The 27,487-nt window shown below is 40.2% G+C and overlaps 3 protein-coding genes across 5 annotated transcripts; 2 read left to right on the top strand and 1 right to left on the bottom strand.

Moving 5' to 3' along the window:
* Window positions 1–1,166: 1,166 nt before the first annotated feature.
* Window positions 1,167–21,187, top strand: LOC135636723 (CSC1-like protein RXW8). Of its 3 annotated transcripts, none has more exons than XM_065148670.1 (12): window positions 1,167–1,283; window positions 1,809–2,154; window positions 2,661–2,807; window positions 4,198–4,261; window positions 4,372–4,581; window positions 7,437–7,625; window positions 8,916–9,214; window positions 17,123–17,399; window positions 17,650–17,928; window positions 19,123–19,356; window positions 20,193–20,519; window positions 20,801–21,187. In XM_065148670.1, exons 2-11 carry the CDS (start codon window positions 1,874–1,876, stop codon window positions 20,469–20,471), a joined length of 2,259 nt encoding a protein of 752 aa, XP_065004742.1. In that variant the 5' UTR covers window positions 1,167–1,283; window positions 1,809–1,873; the 3' UTR covers window positions 20,472–20,519; window positions 20,801–21,187. The 3 variants fall into 3 exon arrangements, with proteins under 3 accessions (XP_065004742.1, XP_065004741.1, XP_065004740.1); XM_065148669.1 differs by having other exon boundaries at window positions 1,231–1,493; window positions 20,806–21,187; XM_065148668.1 differs by having other exon boundaries at window positions 1,231–1,493.
* Window positions 21,188–23,024: 1,837 nt separating this feature from the next.
* LOC135637191 (myb-related protein 308-like) lies at window positions 23,025–24,448 on the bottom strand. The gene is made up of 3 exons (XM_065149715.1): window positions 24,128–24,448; window positions 23,908–24,037; window positions 23,025–23,818 (listed from the first exon to the last, which is right to left on the bottom strand). The coding sequence occupies exons 1-3, from the start codon at window positions 24,261–24,263 to the stop codon at window positions 23,251–23,253; spliced, it is 834 nt and encodes a 277-aa protein (XP_065005787.1). The 5' UTR covers window positions 24,264–24,448; the 3' UTR covers window positions 23,025–23,250.
* Window positions 24,449–24,825: 377 nt separating this feature from the next.
* Window positions 24,826–25,213, top strand: LOC135636494 (pathogenesis-related protein PR-1-like). Its single transcript, XM_065148181.1, has 2 exons — window positions 24,826–24,830; window positions 24,874–25,213. The coding sequence occupies exons 1-2, from the start codon at window positions 24,826–24,828 to the stop codon at window positions 25,211–25,213; spliced, it is 345 nt and encodes a 114-aa protein (XP_065004253.1).
* Window positions 25,214–27,487: the final 2,274 nt, after the last annotated feature.

The raw sequence follows: 27,487 nt of genomic DNA, 5'->3' as shown, positions 1-27,487 counted from the left end.
CTTTTCTTTTTGATGCAAAGAAATGAGTGCCACACTATCCAAAACTTGTAGTCAACATGTTTAATATTGTCAAATTTTACAGCTTTATTAACAAAGCTATTAATCAAAGAAGAAATTTGTTAGCTTTCTTATTCAAAAAAATCAAACTAAATAATAAAATAATTATTATATATGATTTACTATATTATTATTTTGTATTTCGTTAACATTCAAGACTCTTTCCATCGTAAGGATAACTACTATTTCATGGATTCCCTACTAATCATCAATCTTAATTATGGAAATCACTTCTAACTGGGCATGCTTAATGCATGCAGTTCATTAATGTGCTGTCGATTGACTCCAAAACAATCCTTTGTGGCAATGCACTGGAAACAAGAACATCAAATTTTTGCTTCTTCTCTCACAAGGATACATAGGGCATGGAGATCGCCATATCGCATGGATCTTGTTTGTACTAAGTTGATTCCTCATATTCTTTTCCTTCAAATTGGTCAACCCAGAGCTAGGGAAGAAGACAATTCCATGCATAATTCTGCAATAATCATGTCCACAATTATATATATATATATGTGTATATAGTTGACCAATTATGTGAGAAACAATTATATATATATTCGCAGGCCGCCCATTCCTATAATAAAAGCATTAGGAAGAGTGTCATGCTTGGCCTACTCTTCCTGAGACTTCTTCTCCACTTCGTGATTCTTCTAAGCCATGCCATCACGGCATTGAAGTGCAAGACCTGTGTGCACTCCCGTCACGGAAAAGAGATTGCTGCTGTCCTTCTCCGTTAATTAATCCATCAATCAATTACATAACCCTTTTGCATCAGCAAATGTGGACGGAGGTGTGAGTCACTCCGATGGAAATTAGCAAGCAATTACCCGGTTCGGTTTCGCTGAACCGCTCCGGTTCATAAACCTCACCGAAGCAACCGATTTAGATTTTGAGCCAATCTATGATGATTGTTAATCTAATACGAAACTCATGTGAATAAAAAAAAATTATATTTCGAGTCAGATTTTGATGAATTTGTGTAAAATTTTGATAATGTATGCTTAATGGGCCTATTTATGTTGAATCGAGTGTGGAGTGGACCACCGGTCGGTCCTCTTATCCGTGTCAAACTGGCGACATCGGTCCGGTTCAACTGGGCCGCGGGCGGATGGGATCTCACTCCGCGTCCACTGCGACGAGCGATGATTGTCCGCCACGCGCACCACCGTTCGACGCTGCGCCGCCGACGGACCAATAGATGCGCGCCACGCGTATCGCTTGGAGTACCGAACCCCGCCTTCTTGGGCCCCTCCCTCTCTTTCCCGTCCAGCGTTCACTCCTATTTCTCCATTTCGCCGCTGCGATTCCATTGCGCGATTCCCTTTCCCGAAGCGTTCCCTTGTTCTTTAGTTGCATCTGTTCTATAAATCTCGAATCTTGTTCCTGTTCCATAGAATAGTGCGCATTTTGTGTTGTCCTTCGGGTAATCGACGGTAAGATCGCATTTATTGTCATCTATGTATGCCATCTTTCGAGCCGCCTTCGACGGGACCGAAATCCGAGTTTTGTTGTAGGCTTTCTTGGTCTTGTTTGCTGTGTGATCTTCTTGAACCAGTTTACGATTCTTGGGTGCCCAAATTCGAGGTTGTGTTCGCGTCGGTGGATTGTTTTCTTGCTTTTCGGAATCGTCCAAAATTAGAGGATTTTGGTTGGATGGATCGATCCGTTTCCTTGCTTTCTGGGTTCTTGTGTTGCGATCGCCGTGCCGGTGATTATCGTTGAGTCGTTTTAGTTTGGAAATTTTGCAGTGGGCCGGGGAGTAGCATGCGAGGAAGTCGCGATTGGTCATGATCTATGTTGATCGAAGAGAGTGATGAAACTCTCTGCACTTCTGACATCTGCCGGCATTAACATTGGCGTCTGCGCTCTGCTGTTGTCGCTGTATTCGGTGCTGAGGAAACAGCCGGGGAATGTTAACGTCTATTTTGGGCGGAGGCTCGCGGAGGAGCATGGGCGTCACCGGGACTCTTATGTTTTGGAGAGGTTCGTTCCTTCTCCCAGCTGGATAGTAAAGGCTTGGCAATACACGGAAGAGGAGATCCTGTCCGCTGCAGGCTTGGATGCAGTTGTGTTTCTTAGGGCGATTGTTTTCAGGTGAATTAGATTCATGAACAATTCTTGTAGTTCACTTACTATAATTGCGCTGTCGATGTACGATCTACGCGTTGTATTCTTCTACGAATTGCTGGAGGTTTATGGTTCTGTTTAGATGAATTAATTGGAAATTTCCTTTTTCTTCCTATAAGTTTTTTTGGCTTGGATTTTGGTATTTCTTGGTGACATCGTAGTTACCATTTTAGGTCTGATTTGATTATTTGAATCTTGATTATAGAAAGCATTTATATGTTTTCTTTTTTACCCTAGATAGTAATACATACAGTGGATATATATCTCGTGTATTGCTTTTGAATGGTCAAAGACAATGAGACATTCAACTATGATATTTTCATTTGGTGACCCCTTTTTGGTAAGTGTCTGAAAGTTTTTGGTTTTGTGAGTTCAGTTAGTTGTTTCTATATTTTATTTAGATAATTATCATTCTTCTAAGTTGCTCGTGCAAGACGATTTACTAATTCTTGATGTTGATTTTAACTCAACAGTATACGGATCTTTTCCATAGCAGCTGTAATATGTGTCTTTGGCATCCTTCCGTTGAACTATTATGGACAAGAAATGCATCATGACCATTTTCCTTCAGAATCCCTAGATGTATATAACATTGGGAACGTCATGGAAAAATCACGGTGGTAAGAACTAACTCAAATCATAAGTTGCTCTAGAACTTCTTATGTTCTTGATCTACAATTCTTTTGAATTACCAAATGGATTATGTGGATTCTATGTATAGTATGGATGTTTCTTTTAAAAATTGTAACCACGTTTATATGTGATTAATTTTCTTAAAATAAATTATGACCTGCATTGTCACGGGACTCAGATTTTGGCTTGCTTAAAGTTGGTTCTGATCCGAGCCAGAAAACCAAATTGGCCAAGGATCCATAAAAAGAATACTCAGAAGATGCTCCTTGGGAGCGGGTTGCAATTCTTATCCTAATTAAATCCAACGGTGCTCATTGCATGATTAATCAGGGTATGACAATCTTCCCAATTTAAATCCTTGACATTCACATCAGACCCACATGCATTACATGGATCACTAAAATCTGCGCAGGTGATGTGGTGTTTGCAGGTCCTATGACCTACCATGCCTCTACTTTCATCCAATACTTTGTTTTTGCTGGACTTGGGATTTGTTGGGATGCTGAGTAGATCTCATCGTGTTCCATTTATCCTAGAAATTGTTGCTTTGATACCATATCCGATGTAAGATCCATGCTACAAAACTACTAGGGTGAAACCCTGAAAAAGTTGTACCCTAAAGATGTTAGTTGGGATGCCTAGCAAGTTATATATTAATCAAAGCCATAGTCGATGTCTGATGTGGGACTAATCGATGTATCACATATTCGTTCATTTAAATTCTTGATGTCCTTGTCATGTCTGCACACATACTATAAGTAACATGAATCATCAGGTTCACCACAGGTGTTGAGGGATTTTGAGGCGATATGGCCTTCCATGTCACTATCACTATCCATGATGTTTATCTTTTACCAGATCATATATTCACTGGGTTGCACAGGAGGTTTGGATATAACTCATATGTCATGAGCTGTAATTGTTTTGATACGATAATTGTAATGAACCTGAAAACTATGTGAGCCAAAAACCCCATAACGGAGTGCTCACATGGTGCTCTTTCGGGTGGATAGAAACTTATACATATCAAAGTCATAGCCCATTCTTGATGTGGTGCAACACTTTTGTTTCAAATTAAGCAGTCTTTATTAGTCTCAGATTATCTGATGTATTTTAATGGTGTTTCTCAAATTTTAAAATAGAAATTTTGGTTACAGTTGTAGAAAATGATTATATACATGCTCATTATTGTTCTGAAAGAATTCAACTTAGTTTTACTTTGGAAAGCAAATATGTTACTGACTCTGCAGTTACAGAGATGTACATAAAATCATTCCTAATTGGTAGATAAACATGGAATATAATTTCGCAACTACAGTTTTGGGTTTATGTGTCTTCAGGGGCTAACAAAATTTTTCTTGGTCAATCCACTTGCAGGCTATGGGTCCATTGCCTTGTTTTGTATATCATATCTTGTGCAGCTTGTACGCTACTCTACTTTGTAAGAACTCTGTTTTACGACCCAAATTGTTTGGCACTAACTTTCTTTCGAATTTGAAGGGTATTAGGCAATTCTCAGCTAATTTCTGAGAATGTTTTTGTGTTCTATAGGAGTACAAGAGAATTGCTAAAATGAGGCAGATTCATATTACTCGTTCACCTGCTGATCCTAGCCACTTCACTGTGCTTGTTCGTGGTGTTCCAAAATCAACTGAAGAATCACTGACTGAAACTGTTAGGCACTTCTTCACAAGATATCATGGTCCGAGCTACCTATCACATCAAATGGTTTTCCGGGTTGGAAAAATCCAGAAACTTATGGTGAGCAATTCTATTGCATGCTACTACTGTTTGGAGTGTAGGTTCTATCTTAAATGGCTTGGTGTTTTATTGCATCATGTACAGCAATATTTCACTTTGATTGTTTTATGACATGTGGAGATGACAATGCATGCTTACTTGAATACTTATGCATTTTTTGCCCTCTATTTACTTCAGGTGAACTTGCAATGCACCAAAAGCAGAAGTTATTCTTAATTAGGTTGTTTATGCTTCTATATGAAGCATCATGTTGGTTTGTCTTGTAAAATTGTGAAGTTAATTTCTGTTATGTATTTATACAGAATAGCCTTTTCTTATAATTGTTTGCTAAGGTTCTTCATGGTGTAAGGTTATTATTTTCAACCCCTGCTTTCTTTTATTCCCCTATGTGGGTAAAAAAATATATTATTGAATTTCTGTCATTATGGTTCTAGAATTCAGCACAGATTTTGACAGAATTCTTATAACTAGTTTGAACTTTGCAGCATTGAATGTTGCTCCAAAAAAACAGTGCCATGCTTTTGGAAATGTGATGCCTATGGTTGTTACATAATCCTTCTCCTTGGAATGTCTAGTCATCTTATAGGAGTTATGTGAGTGTCTTTTTAATGAAAATCAGCTACCTTCTTTTGCTTATGTTTTCGTCTAACATTGGCAGCCATGATACTTGTCTAACATTAAAGACGAAGATCAAAGAATACTTTGTTAATGATAACGAGATCAAGGAAAGATGAAAAAATTATTTTTATAAATCATTTAAGAATATTCCACATGAGACTTAGATTTTATGATAAATCATAGTGGTAGGATTTATTTGTAAAATTAGAGCTAATGAAGTAAAAGACACATTAAAGAAGATTAAAAATAGTTAAGAGTGTGGGGCTTGATGAAATCCCTATTGAAGTCTTGAAAAGTTTAGGGGATAAGGGAGTAGTTTGATTAACTAGCTTATTTAATAAAATCATGAGATTCAAAAGGATGAATAGAGAAAGAGTTTTTCAATGCTAATTTATAAAAATAAGGGTAACATACAAAATTGTTCAAATTATAGAGGAATTAAAATCATGAGTCATACTATGAAGCTTTAGAAAAGAGTTTTCAAAAGTAAGATAAGGCTTGAAACAAATATTTTTAAAAATCAATTTGATTTTATGCAGAGAAGATTAACCATAAAAGTTACTTATTTATTAAGACAATTAATGGAAAAGTATAGGGAGAAAAAGAAAGATTTGCATATTATTTTTATTGACTTAAAGAAGGCCTATAATAGGGTTCCCAGAGATTTATTATGATGGATATTATAAAAGAAGTATGTATCTATTAATTATATTGATGTTATTAAATATATGTATGATAATGTAGCTACCAATGTTAAAACTATAGGGAGTGTGTCTAGTGAGTTTTCTATTAGCATAAGATTACATCAAGGATCCACATTAAGTCCCTACATTTTCACATTGCTAATTGATGAACTTATTAGTCACTTACATAATAGATCTTCTTGGTATATGTTATTTGCTAATAATGTTGTCTTAGTTGATGAGCGCTTAAGTGGAATTAATTATAAACTTGAGCTATGAAGGGAAGCTTTATAAAATAAATATTTTAAATTAAGTATGACAAAAATTGAATATATAAAAAGCAATTTTAGTGATTCTGTAAATATCCAAGAAAATATAATCACAAGATGGTTCAAATAGAGAGGAACATCAGGAGCCTTGTGTGATCGTTGGATACCTTGAAGATTAAAAGAAAAATTTTATAAGACAGTCGTGAGACTAACAATGTTTTATGGATCTGAATGTTGGACAGTGAAGAAATAACATATACAAGAAGTTTGTTACCAAGATGAGAATGTTAAGATGAATATATGGAGTTATTAGGAAAGATAGAAAAAAAATACTTTTATTCGTGAACAACTAGGTATCGTTTTAATAGAGGATAAGATGAGAGAAAATTGTTTAAAATGGTATGAGTATCTGTTAAGGAGACTTAAGGATGCGGTAGTCAGAAGAGGTGAAATGATTAATGTTAGTGGTACGACGAGAGAGAGAGAGAGAGAAAGATCTAAAAAGACTTTAATAGAAAATATAAATGAAGATTTAAGTACTCTGAGCTTAACTAAGCATATGACTTTTTATATATCTCAATGACGGCAAAAGATCCATATAGCCGACCCCAAATAGTTAGGACTCACGACTTTGTTGTTGTTGTTGTATTAACAACCATGATACATTTGCCATTTTGTTTTCATCCTCATTGTTCACACAAATTATCGATATTTCAGTTAAAACATAGTTTGTTTGTTTTCTAGGTTGATGTATCTATTTTGAATATGGGTGTACCGGCCATACTTTTGGTCTGTATTAGTGTACCGAGCCTTGCTCAGTACGGTACGCCTAAAATAGCTAAAAATACTAATACATATTGTATTAGTGTTTTCAGCTATTTTAGCTAAAATAGCTTAAAGGTCGATAACCATCAAAATCGACCATTACCGCCCGGTATAGGTCGGTAACAGTCGGAATTGATCGGTACTACCCTGTATAGGTCGGTAACGATGAAAATTTCGACTGTTACCGCCCGATATAGCCTTGTATCACCTAATATGGGGCCAAAAATTTGGTACTGCCTAGTAGCGAGCGGTCCACGTGTTGAGAAGTTCTCGGACCGATATGTACCGCCCGTACCGGGCTGTACACATTGAAATTAAAAACCATGGGTGTATGTACGTGATTTGTGTCTGTACACGTGATCTCTCTCTCTCTCTCTCTCTCTCTCTCTCTCTCTTTTCATGTATTTTCTTGCTTGGTAATAGCAGAATTATTTAAGATCAATCATTCTTTTGTTTCCAGAGTAATGCAGAAAAGGTCTATAAGAAGTTCATGCACTGGAATGCCACTGCTTTTGACCCAAGAAGTCGACCTAATATGTTCAGATGTGGTCTTTGTGGAGCAACATCCAATTCTTTTGAGTTAATTCGCAGTCAATCTGAGATCAGTGCCACGAAAAACAACCCCAGCCATTCTTATTTGCCCGAGAAGGTTATTGCTCATTTCTGCATTTGTAACTTAGGTGTTGTGCTTATAAATTTTTTTGATGTGCACATTTTCATTAACCAAAATCATGTTCCACCTTTGTGTCTTCTGCTCTGTGATGTCGCATCATTTTTTTGGAACATCTGACTTGTCTGATCACTTGGTCTCTTTGCTGTGGGAGTTAAGGCCTATTAGTAGTCCTATCAAGCAAATAAGGGACAGAACAAAATAATTTAGAAGTCATTTAGGAAAATAAAATTGCAAGTACTGTAGCCTTTGAATAATGATGGTAGGATGCGGACTAGTAGTAATAGTTAAATACAAGCCACATCACACTGTGAATTATTTGGATGAAGACGGACTGCTTTAGAAAATTTGGATAAAATTTCCTGAAAGGTACAAGAGAGTATAAAATTAAGGAAAATACATAATAGTGTAATTAATTTATAATTCAGTTCACTAAATTTGTAGGATAAATTGCTATTAATTTTCCATATGTCAATCTCTAGAACTTTTGAGTTTCTAACATTCTAGTATTCTACAACAACAACAAGCCATCATATCCCAACTATTTGGTGACGACTATATGGATCTTTTTTCTATAATTTAGTTTTTACAAGGTAATAATGCCTCTTGTTACATAAAATATTTGAAATATCTTTCTATTGTTTCTATTAAAGTCTTAAAAGTTTACTTAGGTCTCTTTCTACTTAGCATACCACTAGTGCTAGTTGACACACATTGTGTAACCATTGCATCCATAAGTTTATTTTGGATAGGTATATGTCATCTTACTATCAAAGCTACACCTAATTGTGAATGTATGAAGAAAAAAAATCTTATTCTATCTTTCCCAGTAAAATTTTTAACGTTTTATTTCACCTTATTAGTTGCAATGATTTTGTGAAGAATTTCGAAAATGTTATGGTAGTTAGAATTGGAATATAGCATACAGTAAAACTTATGATGTGGTCTTTGATCTTTCCCTGTTCAATTCATTTTCCTGACATTACTAGAATCCGCTTTTAGTTTGATATACAATTTGATGTTCTTATTGTATATACCAAAACATTCCTTTTTGTCAAGTTTTGGAAAAAGATGCCGGAAAAAATGTTTATATAAGTGATGTGACAACCTTGTGTTGATCAGTCAAGTCAGCAATTTTTTTTTATGCATGTACATTTTAAGAAATATTGTTCTATGATTTTGTTTTACAAATTGCTTGCACGTTTTTTTCTGAAACATTTGGTTGTCAAATGTTTGCACTGCTTAACTGTTCTTAAGAAAATTGCACAGGAATGTGCTGCTGCTTTTGTTTTTTTCAAGACTCGGTATGCTGCTGTAGTTGCTTCAAAAGTTCTCCACTCATCTAATCCTATGTTGTGGGTCACCAATCTTGCTCCAGAACCTCATGATGTGTATTGGTCAAATCTTTGGCTGCCATACCGACAGCTCTGGCTCCGTAGGATAGCTACTCTTCTGGCTAGCATTGTATTTATGTTTCTATTTCTTATCCCCGTGACGTTTGTGCAAGGTTTATCTCAACTAGATCAGTTACAGCAGCGGCTCCCATTTCTGAAACGTATACTGACAAAGTAAGTATCAGCTTCAACTTTTGACGCATGTATTCTTCATATTTCTGTCTTTAGTAGTCAAGAAATTCTATAGTGTTTCTATATTTTGGATCTGTTTTTAGTAAAGTCATTAGTGTTTCCTCATGTACATTAGACAGTTCACATTCGTATTATGATATTATCACATAGGAATTGAGGCCTTTGTCATATGTTCATTGCTTTTGTATTACCAATTGTGTAGCTTTAACTAGAAATTAAGTAGCCGAAAATACTTTTTCCTGGATTCATGCATTTTTCTGTCTAGTGAGTAGCCTGTAATCGTATGATACATGTAAATATTCAGTCATTATACACAAAGTCAAGGCATAATATGGCAGTGTTTGATGTATCAACTGAAACAATATGAAATGGGCGATATGTACCTGTTCGTCTGCTGACTTGAACTTGAACCACTACGTTTCGGGTATAACATAGAAAGCAGGGGACATACCAAGTGGTACACCCCCTATACTGTCCGATATGATCGAAACTCAATCATTACCGATCAATATCAATCAGTAATGATTGGGGATTTCGACTGCAATTGTCCAATTTTGTGTCAAATCAGGGTCCAACAACCAATTTGACTGTTTGACCCCAGTTTCCCCCTTTAAATGACCCTTGTTCCTCTTTCACTCACTCTCAGTCATCCTCACTCACTCTATTTCTCATACTCAATTGATTATGTCTTATATACACTTTATTTTTATTTAAATACAATAAAAAAATCATTAAATTATGATAGAAAACCATGAAATATATTTTTTTTAATTTTCGGATCTTTTTTTGTCCGTTTTTCAGAAACCACTTGTCAATACTGGCATAGTGACATACTGTCACGGACAAACTTCTAAACAGGATGTTTGATGTAATGCTTATGTATGTCTGTATCTTTTGGTATGTTCATGCTTTGTACAGCATGTTGAGAGACGGTCGAAGGCTTAATAGTCTTATTTTAGTTGGGTTGATGGCCGCTTTAGGCTTGTAAATAAAGGTTGTGTCATGTGGACACGTGTGAGAGATTTTCGGTCTGTAATGGACCATTTTACCCTTTGTTGTGCAATTGTTCAGAGTTTGTAAAGTCTGTTTGTAATTTGCATTGTCTATAAAGTGTTTTTCAGAGATATTTGCTTGTGGATCCCGAGTGAGGCCTTTTCTCTGTCCTGTTCTCTCTTTTGTGGGACCTAAGGGACCATGGGAGGCTTCGGGGAGGCTGACCTTTGCGGACGGACACGCAAGGGTGCCGCACGACTTAGACAAAACCAACTAAGTCCGTGACAGATGGTATCAGAGCGGGACAAGTACTCATAGAAACACTTAGCATGCAAACGTGGGGGACCTAGCGGGGCTGCGTTGAGGGCAGTCAGCACACGCGCGACCGTTTGGGGGAAAACGAGCATGGAGATGTAGGGAAAAGGAGTCGCTCGGAGGAGCGGGCATCTGAGATTGGCATTCAGAGGAATGGCCAACCCTTCGCGCAAGAGGCACCATGAGAATAGACAAGCTTGGAAGAATGTGAAGCGCACAAAGGTTGGGATGGCTGAGTTTGAGTTACGGCTCAACATTGACAACTATACTTGATGGTGCTCAAGGCAAGCGAGGCACTTGGTAAAGGATGAGACCATGCAAGGTGGAATGAGTTGCTCAACGACCAAAAGAGTTATGCAAAGCTCACAGAGGTGAGGGGAATTGCTAGCTCGAAGAATTTGGTACTCATACATAGGCTTGTATGCGGACGATGGAATGTTCGTGGCCATCCCAAGGCGACCGAAACTCAACGCCATGGAGCATTGAAACTTTCTCTTCGGCATGTGAAGGATACGTCCGTAGGAGGCTGAAGGGTGCAACTAGTTCAGCATGTTGCTAGGCCTTGAGGGGTGCAGCGGGGGCTGTATTGACGTGGAGTCGCAATCTAGCAAGTGTGTTTGCAGGAGGCAGAATAATGCACAGTTTGTTCAGTAGATCGGAGTAGTCCAAGGGGATGGTGGTCTCCGAAATGAAGAGAGATGTTGCTCCAATGGGACAGTTATCCAGGAGGGATAAGTCCCGGCTCTCCAGAGGGAGAATCATGTGGGACGGACCTCATAAGTTGAGGAGTACCTCAACAAACAACAACTCCACGAAGCTCAATGGACTGAGCAAGTGGCGAGGAGTCGTCGCATGATCTCGCTTGAGAGAATGCATTGGTGGATGCATTACGAGATCAAGTGGGGGAGTGACCCAAAGCAACACAAATGAAGCCACACTTGGAGTCGATACGGAGATCGGACTCAAGGGAGGGTTGACCCGTGGAATGGTGGGCGCGAGGGCCACCATCAACTCAATGCAAAAACGAGGAGCGGAGCAACTTGGGTGTAACTTGGCGAAGTACCCAAGCCGCATGAAGGGAGCCAGCATAGAAGATGGAACATGGACCAGAGGCATAGTGCTTTCCTTGGACAGAGGTCAAGGACATGAACTCTTGCAGAGGCAAGAGCAGGATCATGTTGTTCCATGGGTCATTCATTCTGACGGAGTGGACTCATCTTGCATGGTGCCAAAGACGAAGGGAGCTTCTGGGCACATGCACTTTATCTCGGAGGAGCATTTGATGGAGGAACTAAGGCGACTCAATTTGCGGAGGCGAAGTTGGGTTCAGAAGGCCTTAGCACGGGGCAAGAGGACGCAGAGGCGGGTACTCTTGAAGAATATACCACAGTGTTGTCATTCAAGTTGCTATAAAGGAGGCGGTGCGCAGCAAAGATTGTGCTGGTAGGGGTAGAGGCCCAGGATCCAGACAATGGTGCACTAATTGCAGCGAAGTCGGGGGACTTTGGGAGCTACTAGGCGACGAACTGTCCTAGAGCGGTGCTTCATCGTGGTGTGACCTAAGAGTGGGTGGATGAAGGTCGATTGCCAAAGGAGCGAACAAAATCGAAGGTGGAAGAGACCTTGCGATGTATTGGTAGAGGCCACACATGAAGGGTTCACAATTCGAGTTCATCCCACAAGGATCAGAATGCAATAGAGATGTCACTAGGAGGCGACATGGTGCAGCGGATCGTGGTGGAACAGTTCGTGGCAATGCGATTCACACAACCTAGCCCCGTGAGGGACTAGATCATACAGAGGTATGATCGGGAGCTACTGGAAGCTCCACTTCGGTGAACAACACGACGGCAAGAAGGACTATGGATTCAAGGAGTGAAGGCCATGGTACCGCAGAGGTAGGTCTTCCGTGCGTGCATCGAATTTTGCATCGGATAAAAGCCTTGGTCATCAACATATGGGGGCTGTGTTCCACCAAGGGAAAAGTTCGAATGTAAGTACCAGTGAGTCCCATGGGAGGGACTTGATCATATAGCGGTATGATCGAAGCAGCTGGAGAGTTGGACTGCTCCAGAGCTCATATTCGCTTAAGGGAGCCCGACAAGTCAGAGGACAAGGTCGAGTAAGCGAACGTTGCTACCAAGGAAGCTAAGGAGAACAGAATCAGTGCAAACCCTACAACGTGATGGCAGAGGTCGTGCATGGGAGTTACAGTCTGTCTTTCCATCGACCAAAGGGTGCTGCTTGGAGAACACAGAGGTGTTGAAGCAAGGGGTCGAAAGGGGCGAGGAAGCGACGACGAGTCCAGAGGGACTTAGCTACCCAAAATCAAGCATCAGATAGAATGGAGGTGGACTCGGAGGAGTACCACAGAGGCATATCTACTGATTGTGAAAAAAAGGGATGCAGATGCGAGGCGACGGATAGTAGTGCCATGGGCATGGCAGCGCCATGGTACCGCAGAGGCGGGACTTCCGTGAAAGTCATTGATCCCTTGCTCTCATGGAGGGAGAATGCTTGGTCGTGAAAGGGGCCGAGGAGGTGGAGCATGCAGAGGCAAACTCCAAGTACCAAGACAAGGCTGAAGGGCAGAGGCCAAGGAACTTTGTAAGACCGGTGTCAATGAGTTTCTCGTCAAGATAACCGAAAGTGAAGGACTTCAGGTCATGTAAGAGTGCACGACCAAGGAACGAAGTAGTCAGTACGCGGTGCTGTACCTTCGCTACTCAGGGGAGTAGGCGGCAGGGTTGATGGAGAAGACGGTACAATCATAGAGGCGACCAAGTCTATTAGAGAATTACTCCAAGTTGGGGTGAAAACTTCCTGCATTCCAGAAGTTCGATGGCATTGAGAAGGTGAATCACAGTAGCTAACTCAACGCAAGGAGTGCAAACACTTCAAGTGCTTCAGAAGTGTGAGCAAAGAGCAGGCGAAGGCTAGTAACCAGCTCGATGCATGGAGTACAACCTCGAGGAGGCGGGCGAAGTCAAGTAACCTTTGTCTTCTCAACCCTTAAGAGAATGGGCGAAACCGAGTACCCCAATTCTCTTATCTATCCAGCAGAGGAGCTCTGCATAAGTTTAAAGACCCTTCGAAGATAATGTAAGACAATAGTTGTCAAATCCTCACCAATGGTGATCAGTGTTACTGAGAGTAGATTGTCCGCTTCATTTTCCAACGAAATGCCAATCGAAAGAGGAAGTGATGCGAACCTACTTGGATGTGACAACTAAGTGAAAGAAGAGTCAATGAGCAAATTTTGTGGAGGAAGGACCCAAATCTTCAGAAGTTTGCGAGACGATGCTCGTTAAAAGCTCCAACAAGCATCCACCCAGTTCAAACAGCACGAGGCATTTGAGAGACTGGCGCAGTAAGGATGGTATTTTCCTTCATCTGGAGGATCTGCAGGAACCAACAGGGATCAACACAACTCAGCCAACCCCACACTAGAGTCAGAGTCATTGGCGAGTTGAAGCAACAAGGCGGATCAAAGGTTTGACTACTCAAAAACAGCAACGAAGAGCAGCTGGGAGCCAAGAGACGCATTGCAGCTGGAGCAGAAGATTGAAGACTCAGCAGAGGCGAGGAGTTGCAGTGTCGACAAAGGCTTCGACGAGGACGTCGAAGGAATAAGTGGGGGAGAATGTCACGGACAAACTTCTAAACAGGATGTTTGATGTAATGCTTATGTATGTCCGTGTCTTTTGGTATGTTCATACTTTGTACAGCATGTTGAGGGACGACCGAAGGCTTAATAGTCCCACTTTAGTTGGGTTGGTGGCCGCTTTAGGCTTGTAAATAAAGATTGTGTCATGTGGACACGTGTAAGAGATTTTCGGTCTGTAATGGACCATTTTACCCTTTGTTGTGCAACTGTTCAGAGTTTGTAAAGTTTGTTTGTAATTTGCATTGTCTATAAAGTGTTTTTCGGAGATGTTTGCTTGTGGATCCCGAGTGAGGTCTTTTCTCTGTCCTGTTTTCTCTTTTGTGAGACCTAAGGGACCATGGGAGGCTTCGGGGAGGCTGACCTTTGCGGACGAACACGCAAGGGTGCCGCACGACTTAGGCAAAACCAGCTAAGTCCGTGACAATACGGTATGCCAGTATGGCAGTACTTACCAGTCTGCCTAGGGACTGATACTACTGGTTGGCATGGTATGACAGTCCTTGTACAAAATCATAATTATGTTAGATTAGTCTGGGCTAAGAAATAGCACCGGTTAGTTCAGTGATATTATATTTAGTTACTGTTTTATTGCATTTATGCTTTCAATAGTGTTTGTACTATTTTCGGTGTTAAATAACTGTAGAATGATGTGTCTTTTTTTATGCTTCAAGTTAGATTAGGAATTCATTTGTTAGGGAGCTGGCACTTGTTTGAATCAAATTGTAGATCGCAAACCTGTCAATTGTTTGTGGTTTACAACTTTACATTATAAAAGAGAATGTGATGAGCATTAGTGGTGGATGAAAATAAGTCGTGTTAAAGCAATATCCAACACAATACCCTTGCATTTAAAAAAAGTGGGATTGACTCGGGGAAGAAAATTTGTTGGGAGATTTTTTACAAAGTTCTTAATTTTTTAACAGGGATGCTGTGGCAGTGACAGAAACCTGTGGTTGCTTAGGATTTTATTGAAAACTATATATATATATATATATATATATATATATATATATATATATATATATATATATATATATATATAATTTTTGTGTGTGTGTGTGTGTGTGTGTTGGGGATAGGGGAATGGTGGAGATTGGAGAGATCAAAGAAAAGTTTATTTCCTCTTAGAAGTCATGAATTACCTAGGAGTAATATGACAGTGAGGAGGAGGTGAAGGAGCAGGAGGGGAGGAGATGAGGAAAAGGATGTGGTGAAGGAAAAGGCGGAAGCAAAGAGGAGGAAGCGGTGACAGGTTTCAGAAGTAGGAGGAGATGGTGGTGGTGACACGATGAAGAGGAAGAGGTGGTGGGGATGTAGTTGGGAGAAGACAGTGGCGATGCGGGGAGGAGACGGAGGAGAAATCAAGAAAATAAGAGAGAGAGAGAGAGAAGAGAGAGAGAGAGAGGAACAACTATCAGCATGTCACACAATTGGGCTGTTTACAATTTATTATTAAAAAAAAGATAAGGTACTGAGTAGTAGGATTAACGCCCAATACAATTCAATATTGGGAAGTTTACCACTCTGTAAGTCTGAATCTGACCAAGCAAAATTTTTCTTTGTGTGTCCTGGTTGTCTAGCAAACTGTTAAATTCCGGTCCATACTGACTGGTATGGGCAGTATTTTAAATCTTGATTTACATGCAAAATCTTTATTCATCAAATCATCAATATTGTGTTACATTATTTTGGTGCCATTTAGTAAGGGCTAGAATAAGGCTTTATAGAGTTATTCCATTAATCAAGCAAATATAACATGGCTACAAATGCTTATTTGTTTCATATATACATCAAAGAACATGATGGCATTACCCTCAAGATGATTGAATGCCTAACAGATTGAATAGAATGTTAAATAAATAACTAAAGAAATCATCATTTTATTGGAAGTATGCAACTTCAGAATCTGACATAAATTAATTGCATGTGTATGTTTTAACAAATTTTTATCTATTAGGTGATGATTTTGTTGAATAAGATCAAATTGTGCTTTTCTTTAGCCACCAAGGATTAGGTGTTATGCCTATGGTTTTGAGGGTTCATGATCAGCATATGTCTGCCTTGATTGTGATCTTTGGGATTCCATACTTCAGTTTGATATATCAATCTTAGGATCAAGGATCGTAATTTCGTACCGTACCGAAGTTTCAAGCGTAACTCGGTATGGTACGGTGTACCACTCGTTATACACACACACACACACACATAAGAAAAAAAAAAAGGCAACGTCACCTCCTTTTTTTGCTCGTGTGAGGAGAAGAATCTGAGGTTTCCTTCTTCCCGTGCAAAAAAGGGCGACGAGGCAATGTCGCCGCCTCGTTTCTTCTGTCCGTGTGGGGAGAAGAAACGTCGCCTCGATGATGCTCCGTTTCTTCTCTCCGCGATGTCGCTGAGGCTTCTTCTCCCCGTGCGGATGAGGAGAAGTCGTCGATGAAGCTGAGGCCTCGTCGCCTTATACGAGGAGGAGGCTACATCTCATCTGCAACGTCTGGTGAGGGAGGGCGGCGACGGATCATCGAGGGAGAGCGGTGTCGGATATCCAGGTTCTCCCTTTTCTTCTCCCTCTTCTTTCTTCTCCCTCGGCACTCTCTCAGCTAATACCACCTGATAGCGGGCAGCGATGGTCAAAATCGATCGTCACCGACCTATTTAGTGTGGTAACGGGGCGAAAGCAACCCCAATCGATGGTACCGCCTGGTAGCAAGCGGTCCACATACCGATCTACTGGCGGACCGGTACGTACCACCTGGTACAGGCGGTGTTATTCGAAATTAAAATCCTTACTTAGGATATCCATGAGAAAATGCACTTGTCATATTTAGAAGAATTGGGATTGTATGGCTGGTAGTTGTTGTTGATTCACTTTGCTTCTTGGTAATCATTTAATTATTTACTTGTCATATGTTTATATGCAGGAACTTTGTGAACCAGATAGTGACAGGATACCTCCCTAGTGTCATCTTACAGCTATTTCTTTATACTGTTCCTCCAACAATGATGCTGTTTTCAACTGTGGAAGGACCCATTTCTCGTAGTGGAAGGAAAAAGAGTGCATGTACCAAAGTCCTGTACTTTACTATCTGGAATGTATTCTTTGTCAATGTTTTCTCGGGTTCTGTCATCAACCAACTGAATGCCATATCTAGCCCAAAGGACATTCCTGCTCAGCTGGCTAAAGCTGTGCCAAGGCAGGTATTATCACTTAATGTGTTGGTCTGGATCTTGATTCTCTTAATACTCTTTTTGACATGAGTCAATAGCTTTCTTAGAAATAAACATATTGGTAGTCTCAATTTTCTTGTTAAAAAAGGCTTATAAATTTTAAAATTGAATTCTTTTTCTGGTTAACATTTTTATTAATTTTGTTGGTACTGTCGACTTGTTAATGTTAGACCTTTGTGCAAAATGTTTCAATTGGGTAACTGTTTCTGGATGGATGCAGGCAACCTTTTTCATCACGTATGTTCTCACCTCAGGATGGGCTAGTTTGTCCTCTGAGGTAATGCAACTATTTGGACTTGTATGGAATTTCTTAAAGAAGTATGTCTTCAGAATTAAGGAGGATGACCCAGCTTCTGTTCCGTCGTTTCCCTATCACACAGAAATACCACGAGTTCTTCTATTGGGACTACTTGGTTTCACCTGTTCCATATTGGCACCTTTAATCCTGCCTTTCTTGCTGGTGTATTTTCTACTTGGATATGTTGTCTATCGCAATCAGGCAAGTAATGTGTGCCCCTATTTCATTTGAATTGTTGTTTTAAATGGGAAGGCATTACATGGTTGTAGGGGTTTTTGATGTACATGATTGTACTATTTTGTGGTAGCTGTCGCGAGCTTCAATGATGTGCTTAACCTGTTTTTGTGTTTAAGATGGTTAAACTTAACTATTGTTAAGTAGAAAGATGTTGAGAAAACCAACAGTTGACTAGTCTTTTAACCTTGCTGGCAACTTGTATCCTCTGTCACCGCATATGTTAATTTCTTTATTCTTCCCATTCATTCTTGTATGCTTCTTGTGCAATTCAGATGCATTCAATTTCCTCATCTCCTGAGTGTAGCATATTTTTCTCACTATTTAGTTAATTTTTTGTAGAATCATCACGGACCAAGTCTCATTTATATTATCTTCGCATTGCTGCTTTTGAGTTGGACTTCTTCTCCTCCTTTTCTACAAATGCCTTTTCCGTTGACTGCCTCTTGGATCCTTCCACATTGCACGTTACAATAAGTGCAGCAATCTCTCCAATGTTAAGTGATTCAGATCTTTGGATTTTGTACGGGCTTCCAATTTAATATTTTAGTTTCTCTCCTCTACTGTTATCTTTGAAATGGCGTCCCACTTATATTTTGAGTTTAAAGAAGAACATAATTCCAAGCAAATAATTTGTGTCTGTAACTCCTTAACTTGCATTGGTTGGTAGATCTCAGCAAATCATATATATTTTTTATCATGAAAAGTACAGTGGAGATTCATTAATTTAATAATTTTGACTTGCATAAAGAACTAATTTAAATCTTCATGATCAATAAAGAATCTAGTTCAAGTCCCTTGGACATGCCTGGCCATTGAATCTCCAAAATAATCTGTTCAATTTTCACAATTAATTTATCCCTAGATTGTGCATTGTTCAAGATCCAAGCAATTGGGAATGCACCCTGGTACAATGGTGAAGCTGTTGCCAAATGCTAAGTTGAGGATCATGAGTTCAAAATGGAAGCAGTTTTTCCACATGTGATATAAGTTCTAAAATGCTTGACTTTTTGAGAGACCTCAGCAATGTTATCTGGACTTGTCTTGAAGATATAAGCAATTAACTGAATTTCCAAGCTACAACTACCAAATTTTTTAAGATGATATTGTAGATTGGGAAACTAGTTAATTGGTTATATTTTGATTCCCCCAAATCTGCAGATTATGAATGTTTACTGCTCAAGATATGAAACTGGGGGACGAATGTGGCCAATTGTGCACAACACAACAATTTTCTCGCTTGTGCTGGCACAGATAATTGCTCTTGGAGTTTTTGGGCTTAAGGAATCTCCTGTTGCCTCAGGATTCATGATACCTCTTGTGATCCTAACGCTGCTTTTCAACGAGTACTGCCGGCAACGCTTTCATCCACTGTTCAGAAATTTCCCAGCACAGGTTGGTGGAATTCCTTCCTACTCATACAGCACGATCATTTTGCAGATTGTTAAATGGAAGTTTTCTTTTGTTTGGAAAAATCTGCCAACTATATATGTTGCAGCTCAAACAGCTTTTATCCCCAATAGTTTATGTCAGGATTATGAGACTTGTCAAAATTAAAAAAGCTTGATTTATCTAATTTTTAAACTAAATGAAGATAACAAGTAATGCTTTGTAAATCCAAAATTTGAGAAGTTCAATTTTGAGGAGTTGAGTGTTCAACCAACTGACTTTTGTCCATGATCAAGTAGAGGTACTTAAGCACACATGTTAGTGCATAGGTACCTGGAAAGCATGTAGCTGCAGTTAAAGGTACAGTAGCTTCTGATTGGATTCTAGTCCTTGGTTCTCATTATCCATGTTGGTTGAGGCACCTTTCTGGTTTGGCTACCAGTTTTAGAGTTGCCTTAAAGTAAATGTATCCTTTTAAACCGATGTTAGCCTGAACTTTTTTGGGTTTTGGCTGAAAGTCTGAATATCCCAAATTTTTAAAACAATAGTTAGTCTCACTTATATTGTAGTTAAGTTGCCTTGAAGTAACTGTATCCTTTTAAACCTATGTTAGCCAGAACTCCTTTGAGTTTTAGCTTAAAGTCCAAATATCCCAAAATTTTAAAACAATAGTTAGTTTCACTTATATTGTAGCTAGGGCTTCACGGAAGCCAGCTGACTCACTCTTTCTTGATTAGGAATTTTAGTTTTTGGTACGACATCAGGGTTGGTACTCGGCCAACCAACATGTTAGTACTCTTGTTGATTCGGTCAGCACGTCATTCTAATATTAGTTCTCACAGGATTTGATCGAGATGGATAAAGCGGATGAGCAGTCTGGAAGAATGGAACAAATTCATGAACAACTGCTTTCTGCTTATTCCCAGTTCCCACCAGAGAGTCACAATGTTTGCTTGGTGGATGGTGAAGGCACAAGTGGATCCAACAGAAAAGATGAATCAACAGAGTTGAATGATTTGTCTCATCCAACGCTTGTGGGGCTTCCAATCTCTAGACTCCGACAGGTTGTTACTGCAGTTAGCATGCTCGTGTCACTACAAAGCAAGAGTTCCCCGATGTAAAGTGCAGTCAATTTTTGGAGATTGTCATCTGAGTCAGATTGATTATACGTGAGTCTGATTTCATTCATTTATTATTTGCCTTCACTCGTGCTCTTGTTTTTCTACAGATATAGTCAGCTACATTGAGAAAGCTTATATGACATGATAACTTTCTAGATTATGATTGTTTCATATTACGTTCTTGCCAGCGTCACTGATATTGTGTGCAAATGTTTCATCAAAAGGCAACGAGTCTTTTGATGTCCGATGGTGATTATCAGGAGGTGGAGTTACTTAGTTTTCTTGTTGCATTTTTTGAAGAAATTTCAGTTTGTGTGTTTTTTTGCCAGTTCAGAATCTCTGGATGTAGCGGGTTAACTCGTATCGCCTTCCGAAAAGCTCTTTCCGTTATATCTGAGCAGTCTAATTCTGAGGTTGCAGAAACTCGTGTTCATCGCCACCATCTAGTTTTGGCTTTCGGCATATTCGTTCGCTTGTTGATGCCTTGTTAGCTTTTTCTTATTTGTGACACTCTGAAACAGTCACAGTTCAGATTACGTTTGTGTTCCTCTGGCAAATTAAGACTGTAAGAAGAAGAGATCTGTGGATGCTACAATCCAGTTAGTTTTACCTGTATCATGCCACGGACATGATTACCAAGTCTCTCATCAGTTCCATCTGTTCATGCATGTAAGAACTTTGTTGTTGTTGTTGTTGTAGCAGTTAGTTTCGGATAACTTTGTTGTCGCTTTGGCAAATTAAGACTGCAAGAAGAGATCTATGGATGCAACACAATCCATTTTCTTCTACCCGTAGCATGTCACAGAAGATGATATTAACGAAATCTCTCATCAGTTTAATCTGTGCATCTACTTGTCGATCACTGTTCTTGTCACAGCTACGTTGGAAACACTACTCGGACACACTGTTCATGGTGCTTCTTAGTGCGACATGTACGTGTTCAATATATGTCCATAATAATCTTGGGATTTATGCGTCACGATTTGGACAAAATGGGCGAGACATAAAGCAAGTCCATCACCATCATCAACCGCATCCTCGTGCAGCTCGTGGCCATCTCTAAATCTCATCAAATCTCTTTCTTTTTGGCTCAGCTAAATCGTTCACTTAACCTTTACATCTTCCTTGTCAGATGTGACATCCTGCGCTAGCACAACCCTCCCCTTTCGTCTCATGCCATTGCCTTCTTGTCTCGGCATGATTAGAGCCGTTCGCTCGGCAGAGAGAAATCGATCCAACATCACAACCCTCCTGCCATGAATAAACAAACAAGATATTGCAGGCAAAACATCTTTATCCCTTCATATTTTATCTCCCTTGGGACGACATTATATATGCTAAGCTGGTGCTATTTACTGGGAGTGTGAGATAGCGTGGACGAGGTAGATGCCACGAGTTTGTGTTGGTGACTGTCTCTGCCATGGAGTAAACAAATCATGAGGGATCGTCTGCGAGATTGCACGAGTATTTTCGTGATGAGGATGGTTGAGATTCTTAGGGTTTGTGTTGCACCCTCTTGAGGAAGGTGGCTCGTTGGCCTCTTCCTCTCTCTCTCTCTCTCTCACCACCATGCTTGGTGGTGGAATATTGTGAGGTACGTCTGCTTTAGCTGTCTCTGTCTGAGTGCAACAGTTAGATTCATGACATGATGGAGAGCACTTCTCCCGACACAGTTTCAGGGGATGATGGTATGGTCCAGATTAGTTCATCTGACATAAGACCAAATCACTATTCCCACAGCAATATATACTTTTGACGAGGATCAAGTCGATGGCCTTCTTCTAGCTTTGATGGTGTCACTGCTGACATACACTCTTGGAGTACGTTCAAGCATCAGAACCTCCTCTACGAAGTGGAAGCTATGGTTAATCTGAATCAGACGACTAAATCATTCCCTGCATCACCACAGAAACTTCCTTCAGAAGAAGCTGTGATGATGAACTAACCACACATGAAGAAGACATCCAAGCATATGCTTCACCTTTTGCCAATTAAACTACTCCTTTATTACATTTGGATGGTCTGCCATGTGCTGTGGAACTTCAGCATGAAAGGGAGCAGAGCAGCACATGTTCTTGTTCTGATGCTTATGAAATGTGCCAAGACATGGAGTCCTCTGTCTCTAATGAATTCTCACACGCTGACCAACAGAAAAGAAATCTTTTTAACTTATAGCTTCACTGCTTGGCTGAAAGAAATCTGCTTCTTTAGGGCAGAAGAGTCCTGAACAAGGGGTGTGTTCATTTTACTCTACAAATATCTTACTGACGGACTCAAGATAGATATTATATATCCCTGCATGACCTACTTACCTGCATTTGCAAGTATAGGTATGGGTGGCTTTCGACTCAATGGTTCTGCAATTGTCAGGATTCAGTATTTGCAGCTGCTGATCATCCAAATCAGGGTTCTTTTGCTGCAATTTCAGTACAAAGTGACTGCTAATTATCCTATTTCTAGGAGTTGATGGTATGTAGCAACTGCAAAATTAGTTTATATGATGGTATGTTGCATGTAGTGTCAGTTCTGTAAAGAGTATGCACATCAGTACTGTGGCCAACATGTCATGCATTTGAGATGGGTCAGTATGATTCTATCACCACAAATCCACTCCAATCCCATCACCACATAGAAATAAATCCTTTCAGACCAAAAACTTCCTCACCAAAGGCTTTCAACGACAAAACACTTTTTTTGTTTCTGAAGATCTTACCATATTAGCCTAAGAGCCAAATTTAGTAGCAGACTCCAAACGGTGATCGATTCCAAGGCAACAGATCTATATCAAATCGTAGTTACATGTCATCTGCTCTTGCGGCAGAGACTGTTGCATCCCTTGACAGCCTTTGATCACTGGATCCGAGTACAACAAAGGGCTTACTTCATTCCAGTTCATCTTCTCGGGCTCTGCAGTTACGTTGCTCTCTTCCAAGTTCGCCTGGTTGAATCCAAGTACCTCGTCGAGCTCGATTGAGAAGCCACTGGGATCCTGCAAAGCTTGGCCACCCGGAGTTCCCAGTAACGAAGACCACGCCATGCCATTGAGATCACTATCATCATCATCACAAATTTGCTGCCGGGGAAGTGTCGATGATGGTACGACAAGAGGACCTCCATAGCTTGATCCCATAACGTGATCGGTCGGATACACCAGAGCAGGTTGCTCCCGCCAATCTCCATTATCATCTCCCTTGGCTTCCTGCTTTTGGCGACAGGCTGAAGCCCGACGGCTGTGCGGCGGCTCCTTTGGCCGCTCGCCAAAGAGCTTCTTCTTCAGCCTTGTGTTCCAGTAGTTCTTGATGTCGTTGTCGGTCCTCCCGGGCAATTGCGAAGCCATCATAGACCACCTAATAGCCAAGCACAGAAGAAGCTCTGCACCTTCATATGCGATCATCAAACACATGGACGCAGGACAACATGCAGATCCGGTCATCACCTGCTACCGATGCTGACGTACAAGCTACATATGATATCATCTTCTTCCTGGGAAAACCCTCCGTGCTTTATGTTCGGCCGGAGGTAGTTCAGCCATCGGAGGCGGCAGCTCTTACCGCACCGCTTCAGCCCTGATCATGCAGACAAGAAGAAGAAAGAAGAAGAAGAGCAGAGGTAAGATTTGGTGCGAAGGAAGGTGGAGGTAAAGCAGCGTGACGGACCGATCTTTTGGGGGAGGGCGATCCAGCTGCCGCCGGTGCCGTGCTGCTCGATGTAGGACTTGAGCTTGGCGTCCTCATCAGGCGACCATTGGCCTTTCTTCACCGTGGCTTTGTCGCAGCAGGGGGATCTTCCCATCCGATTGACCTTTCTGCTTCCTTCTCTTTGGCTGCATGAGAGCTGATCACGAGTGGCTCTCCATATTAATGCAATCACATATGTGGTGGTTGTCGAATGAGTTGGTGGCAGCGGCTTTTCTTCTTCTTCTTCTTCTTCTCCTTCTTCGTCTTCTTCTTTGGAATAGAATAGCAGCAGTCTCTGTCATGCACTTGCCAACATACACTGTATGCACTCATGCAGATTTCAAGAATTTGTGGACCAAATTACTCGATTCGACCGGCTGGCATTTGGCGAATTATGGTCCAACCCGGTTCGGGCCATGAAGCGAACCCAATCCATGTGACCCGGCAACAGGATCAGCTCTGCGAGCAATTGGAAGGAAAAGGACCGGCGAGCCGAGCCGGTTCGGTCCAAGTAAATCCAATGGACCCAGAAACAGGTTCGAAGATGACAATGGCGCTGACTCCACTTGTCTTCGGCGCGCCATGATTGGCTATTACTTCCACGGACAGATCCACGACCAAGAAATCTTACGCATCGCGTTCGATCCGTCATATAGAGGGAGAGAGAGAAGACGAAGATGAGGTTGGCCTACGTATCCTTATCTCTGTCCGATCGAGCGTCGGAGTCCGCCCCCTCCTCTCGTGGACGCCCGGCGCTACGCCCACCGGCGAAAGGCGGACTGTGAGCTCGTGCACTCCGGAGGCCCCTACGGCGAGAACATCTTCGAGGGCTCCGCCGGGTACACGCCGGCCGACGCCGTCGACGACTGGGTCTCCGAGCGGCGGTACTACGACTACCACAGTAGCAGCTGCGTCCCGGGCCAGGCGTGTGGGCACTACAACCAGGTGGTGTGGGCTGACTCGGTTCACCTCGGTTGCGCTCAGGTGACGTGCGACGACGGCGACACCTTCGTCACTTGCAACTACGACCCGCCGGGCAACGTCGACGGCCAGCGTCCTTACTAGCTTATCCTGACCCTGAGAGCTCTGCTAATCATGAATGGTGAACTCTGCGTGTGCGAGCGTGAGAGAGAGAGAGAGAGAGTAGCGAGGCTTATCTCATGGTGCATGCGCATGGCCACTGAGCGACGTACGATTGCATTGGAGACATATTGTCGTTAGATGTAGCAGTGGGTGAGACAGAATCGACAGATATATATCGAAGGATCCTTCCATCATAACAAAGCATAAGAAGTACAGAATAGTTAGCCACCAAACATCTGATATCTTAAGATTAAGCCGAAGGTAAGGGTTGGATTATGCAGTTAATATTACTCCCTAATCTGATATTATTCCCAAAGAAATAGTAAATTAATCAACTACATATGTACAGAAGATAATGTGCAGTGAACTACATATGTACAGAAGTAATTAATCAACTCTTCAGCTTGAAGATTTGTAGAAGAAAAAAAATCATTGTGTTGATAGACTTGCCAAAAGAATCATTGTATGAGTGCGAGAAAGAGTAGTGGGGTGAGATGACATGATGGATAAGACTACTCAAGCACACCATTAAAACAACACTTATAGCTCCAGTAAAATCGTCTTCTTCTTCTTCGATGGCATGGTTTAACAGAGAGCATAACCTACAACACCATGCTTGAATTCAGAACACAACATCTATTGTGGTATGGGACCAATAAAAACGCTTCATCCATCCCTCCGATCATAAATCGATAGGAGAGCGAATGGAAGAGTAGGTGAAATGTTTGTCCCTCACTCGATGTTAAGACTTTTCTTAAACGATGATGTCTCCTTAATTGATAATAATTAATATCCTGAATCCTCTATTAGTCGTCGTGGGTCGCTGCCACCATCCTCTACTGCCGTATTGTATTGGAGATGGTGAGATAGATATGGCAGTCTATCACACAATAATGGCGAAGCATTTGGGCTCGGATAGAAAGCCCATTTGCGAGGCTATCCGTTCCAAGATGTCACAATCTACTTCAACTACGGGTGTCATAAATGTTGGACATCATCATCCCTAGGTTTTCAACTATTGAATGCATGGATAATCGATTGGTATGTTGTCCAACAGTGATAATTTCCTTACATCTGTAGCGAGGAACAGTGGAGCAGTGTTTCCAAACCACCGAAGGTTTGGATCAAATCATTAAGAGTTATTCCTCTCTCTCTCTCTCCTACTGCTGCAGATGAAACTTGTTTCCTGAAGGACCAACAGAGACCTTCTTCTCTAGAAATGAATTTAACTCTTGATAGAAACTTGACATCCACAACAGTAGAAGAAAGATGAAAAGACAGAAAGTAGAATAATAATTTGATTAGAGATGCATCCGATTAGCTTCTTGGAGACTAGAATATCAAAATCACATTAATGCCTTATCACAACATTTATAAGATTTTAACTTTTTTGTTTTCTTTTATTTACACTTCAAGTCTTTTCATAATTAGGATGAATTCTATGAAACAAATTCTTATTTTTTGGATTTTTCTGGAAGCATCCCCTGGTGGATTGGTCCACTTTTTTCATAATTCCTAATTTATGTATTATAGTACTTTTTTTAGCATTATCGAAATCATAAACATATTATTTTTCATAAAATTTATCCTTTTTGCCATATAGTGTATAAACATTTATAATTAGACCAATTTGTCATATCGACCGATCCATAGAAAAAGAAAGCAAAAATAATATTTCATGAATTAGATAAAAAAAAAGACCTTGTAACATATTATTTTTGTTTCCGATAATACTATAAAAATATTACAACATAATATTTTTATACTGTGTTATGGTATTTTTTTATATATTATCGAAAGTATTGTCACGACGTAATGTAAAATTATTATAGTTAGGGGGGAAAAAAGTATATACAACATATTATGTTTCATAAAATTTATATAAAAATATTATCCTTTTTGCTTAGTATTACTGAGAACATTATAACTAGACGAATTTACCCTATCGACCGACTGATCGAAAATTATATTTCACGAATTAGATAAAAAAAAAGACGTTGTAACATATTAATTTTGTTTCCGATAATACTATAAAAATATTACAACATAATATTTTTATACCGTGTTATAGTATTATATATATATATATATATATATATATATATATATATATATATCTAAAGTATTGCGACGTAACGTAAAAATATTATAGTTTGGGGAAAAAATGAGAAATGATGTTTGAGAAGAACTTAAAAAGAGATTTTTTTTATATATAAAAAAATTGCCCAAGTAATTACTAAGTTTTATGTTTTATTT

Source organism: Musa acuminata, chromosome BXJ3-4 (assembly GCF_036884655.1).
Source record: "Musa acuminata AAA Group cultivar baxijiao chromosome BXJ3-4, Cavendish_Baxijiao_AAA, whole genome shotgun sequence".
Classification (NCBI taxonomy): domain Eukaryota; kingdom Viridiplantae; phylum Streptophyta; class Magnoliopsida; order Zingiberales; family Musaceae; genus Musa; species Musa acuminata.
This window is presented reverse-complemented; position numbering and strand designations above follow the sequence as displayed.

What these genes read in the sequence shown, in the direction of transcription:
- LOC135636723 (XM_065148670.1), top strand. Translation starts at nt 1,874, where the DNA reads ATGAAACTCTCTGCACTTCTGACATCTGCCGGCATTAACATTGGCGTC. An exon ending in GAAAAATCCAGAAACTTATG is followed by an intron (nt 4,582 to 7,436) that starts GTGAGCAATTCT and finishes TTTTGTTTCCAG; the next exon opens with AGTAATGCAGAAAAGGTCTA. An exon ending in ATGTTGTCTATCGCAATCAG is followed by an intron (nt 17,929 to 19,122) that starts GCAAGTAATGTG and finishes CCAAATCTGCAG; the next exon opens with ATTATGAATGTTTACTGCTC.
- LOC135637191 (XM_065149715.1), bottom strand. Translation starts at nt 24,263, where the DNA reads ATGGGAAGATCCCCCTGCTGCGACAAAGCCACGGTGAAGAAAGGCCAA. An exon ending in CGCCCTCCCCCAAAAGATCG is followed by an intron (nt 24,038 to 24,127) that starts GTCCGTCACGCT and finishes CTGCATGATCAG; the next exon opens with GGCTGAAGCGGTGCGGTAAG. An exon ending in TACGTCAGCATCGGTAGCAG is followed by an intron (nt 23,819 to 23,907) that starts GTGATGACCGGA and finishes CTTGGCTATTAG; the next exon opens with GTGGTCTATGATGGCTTCGC.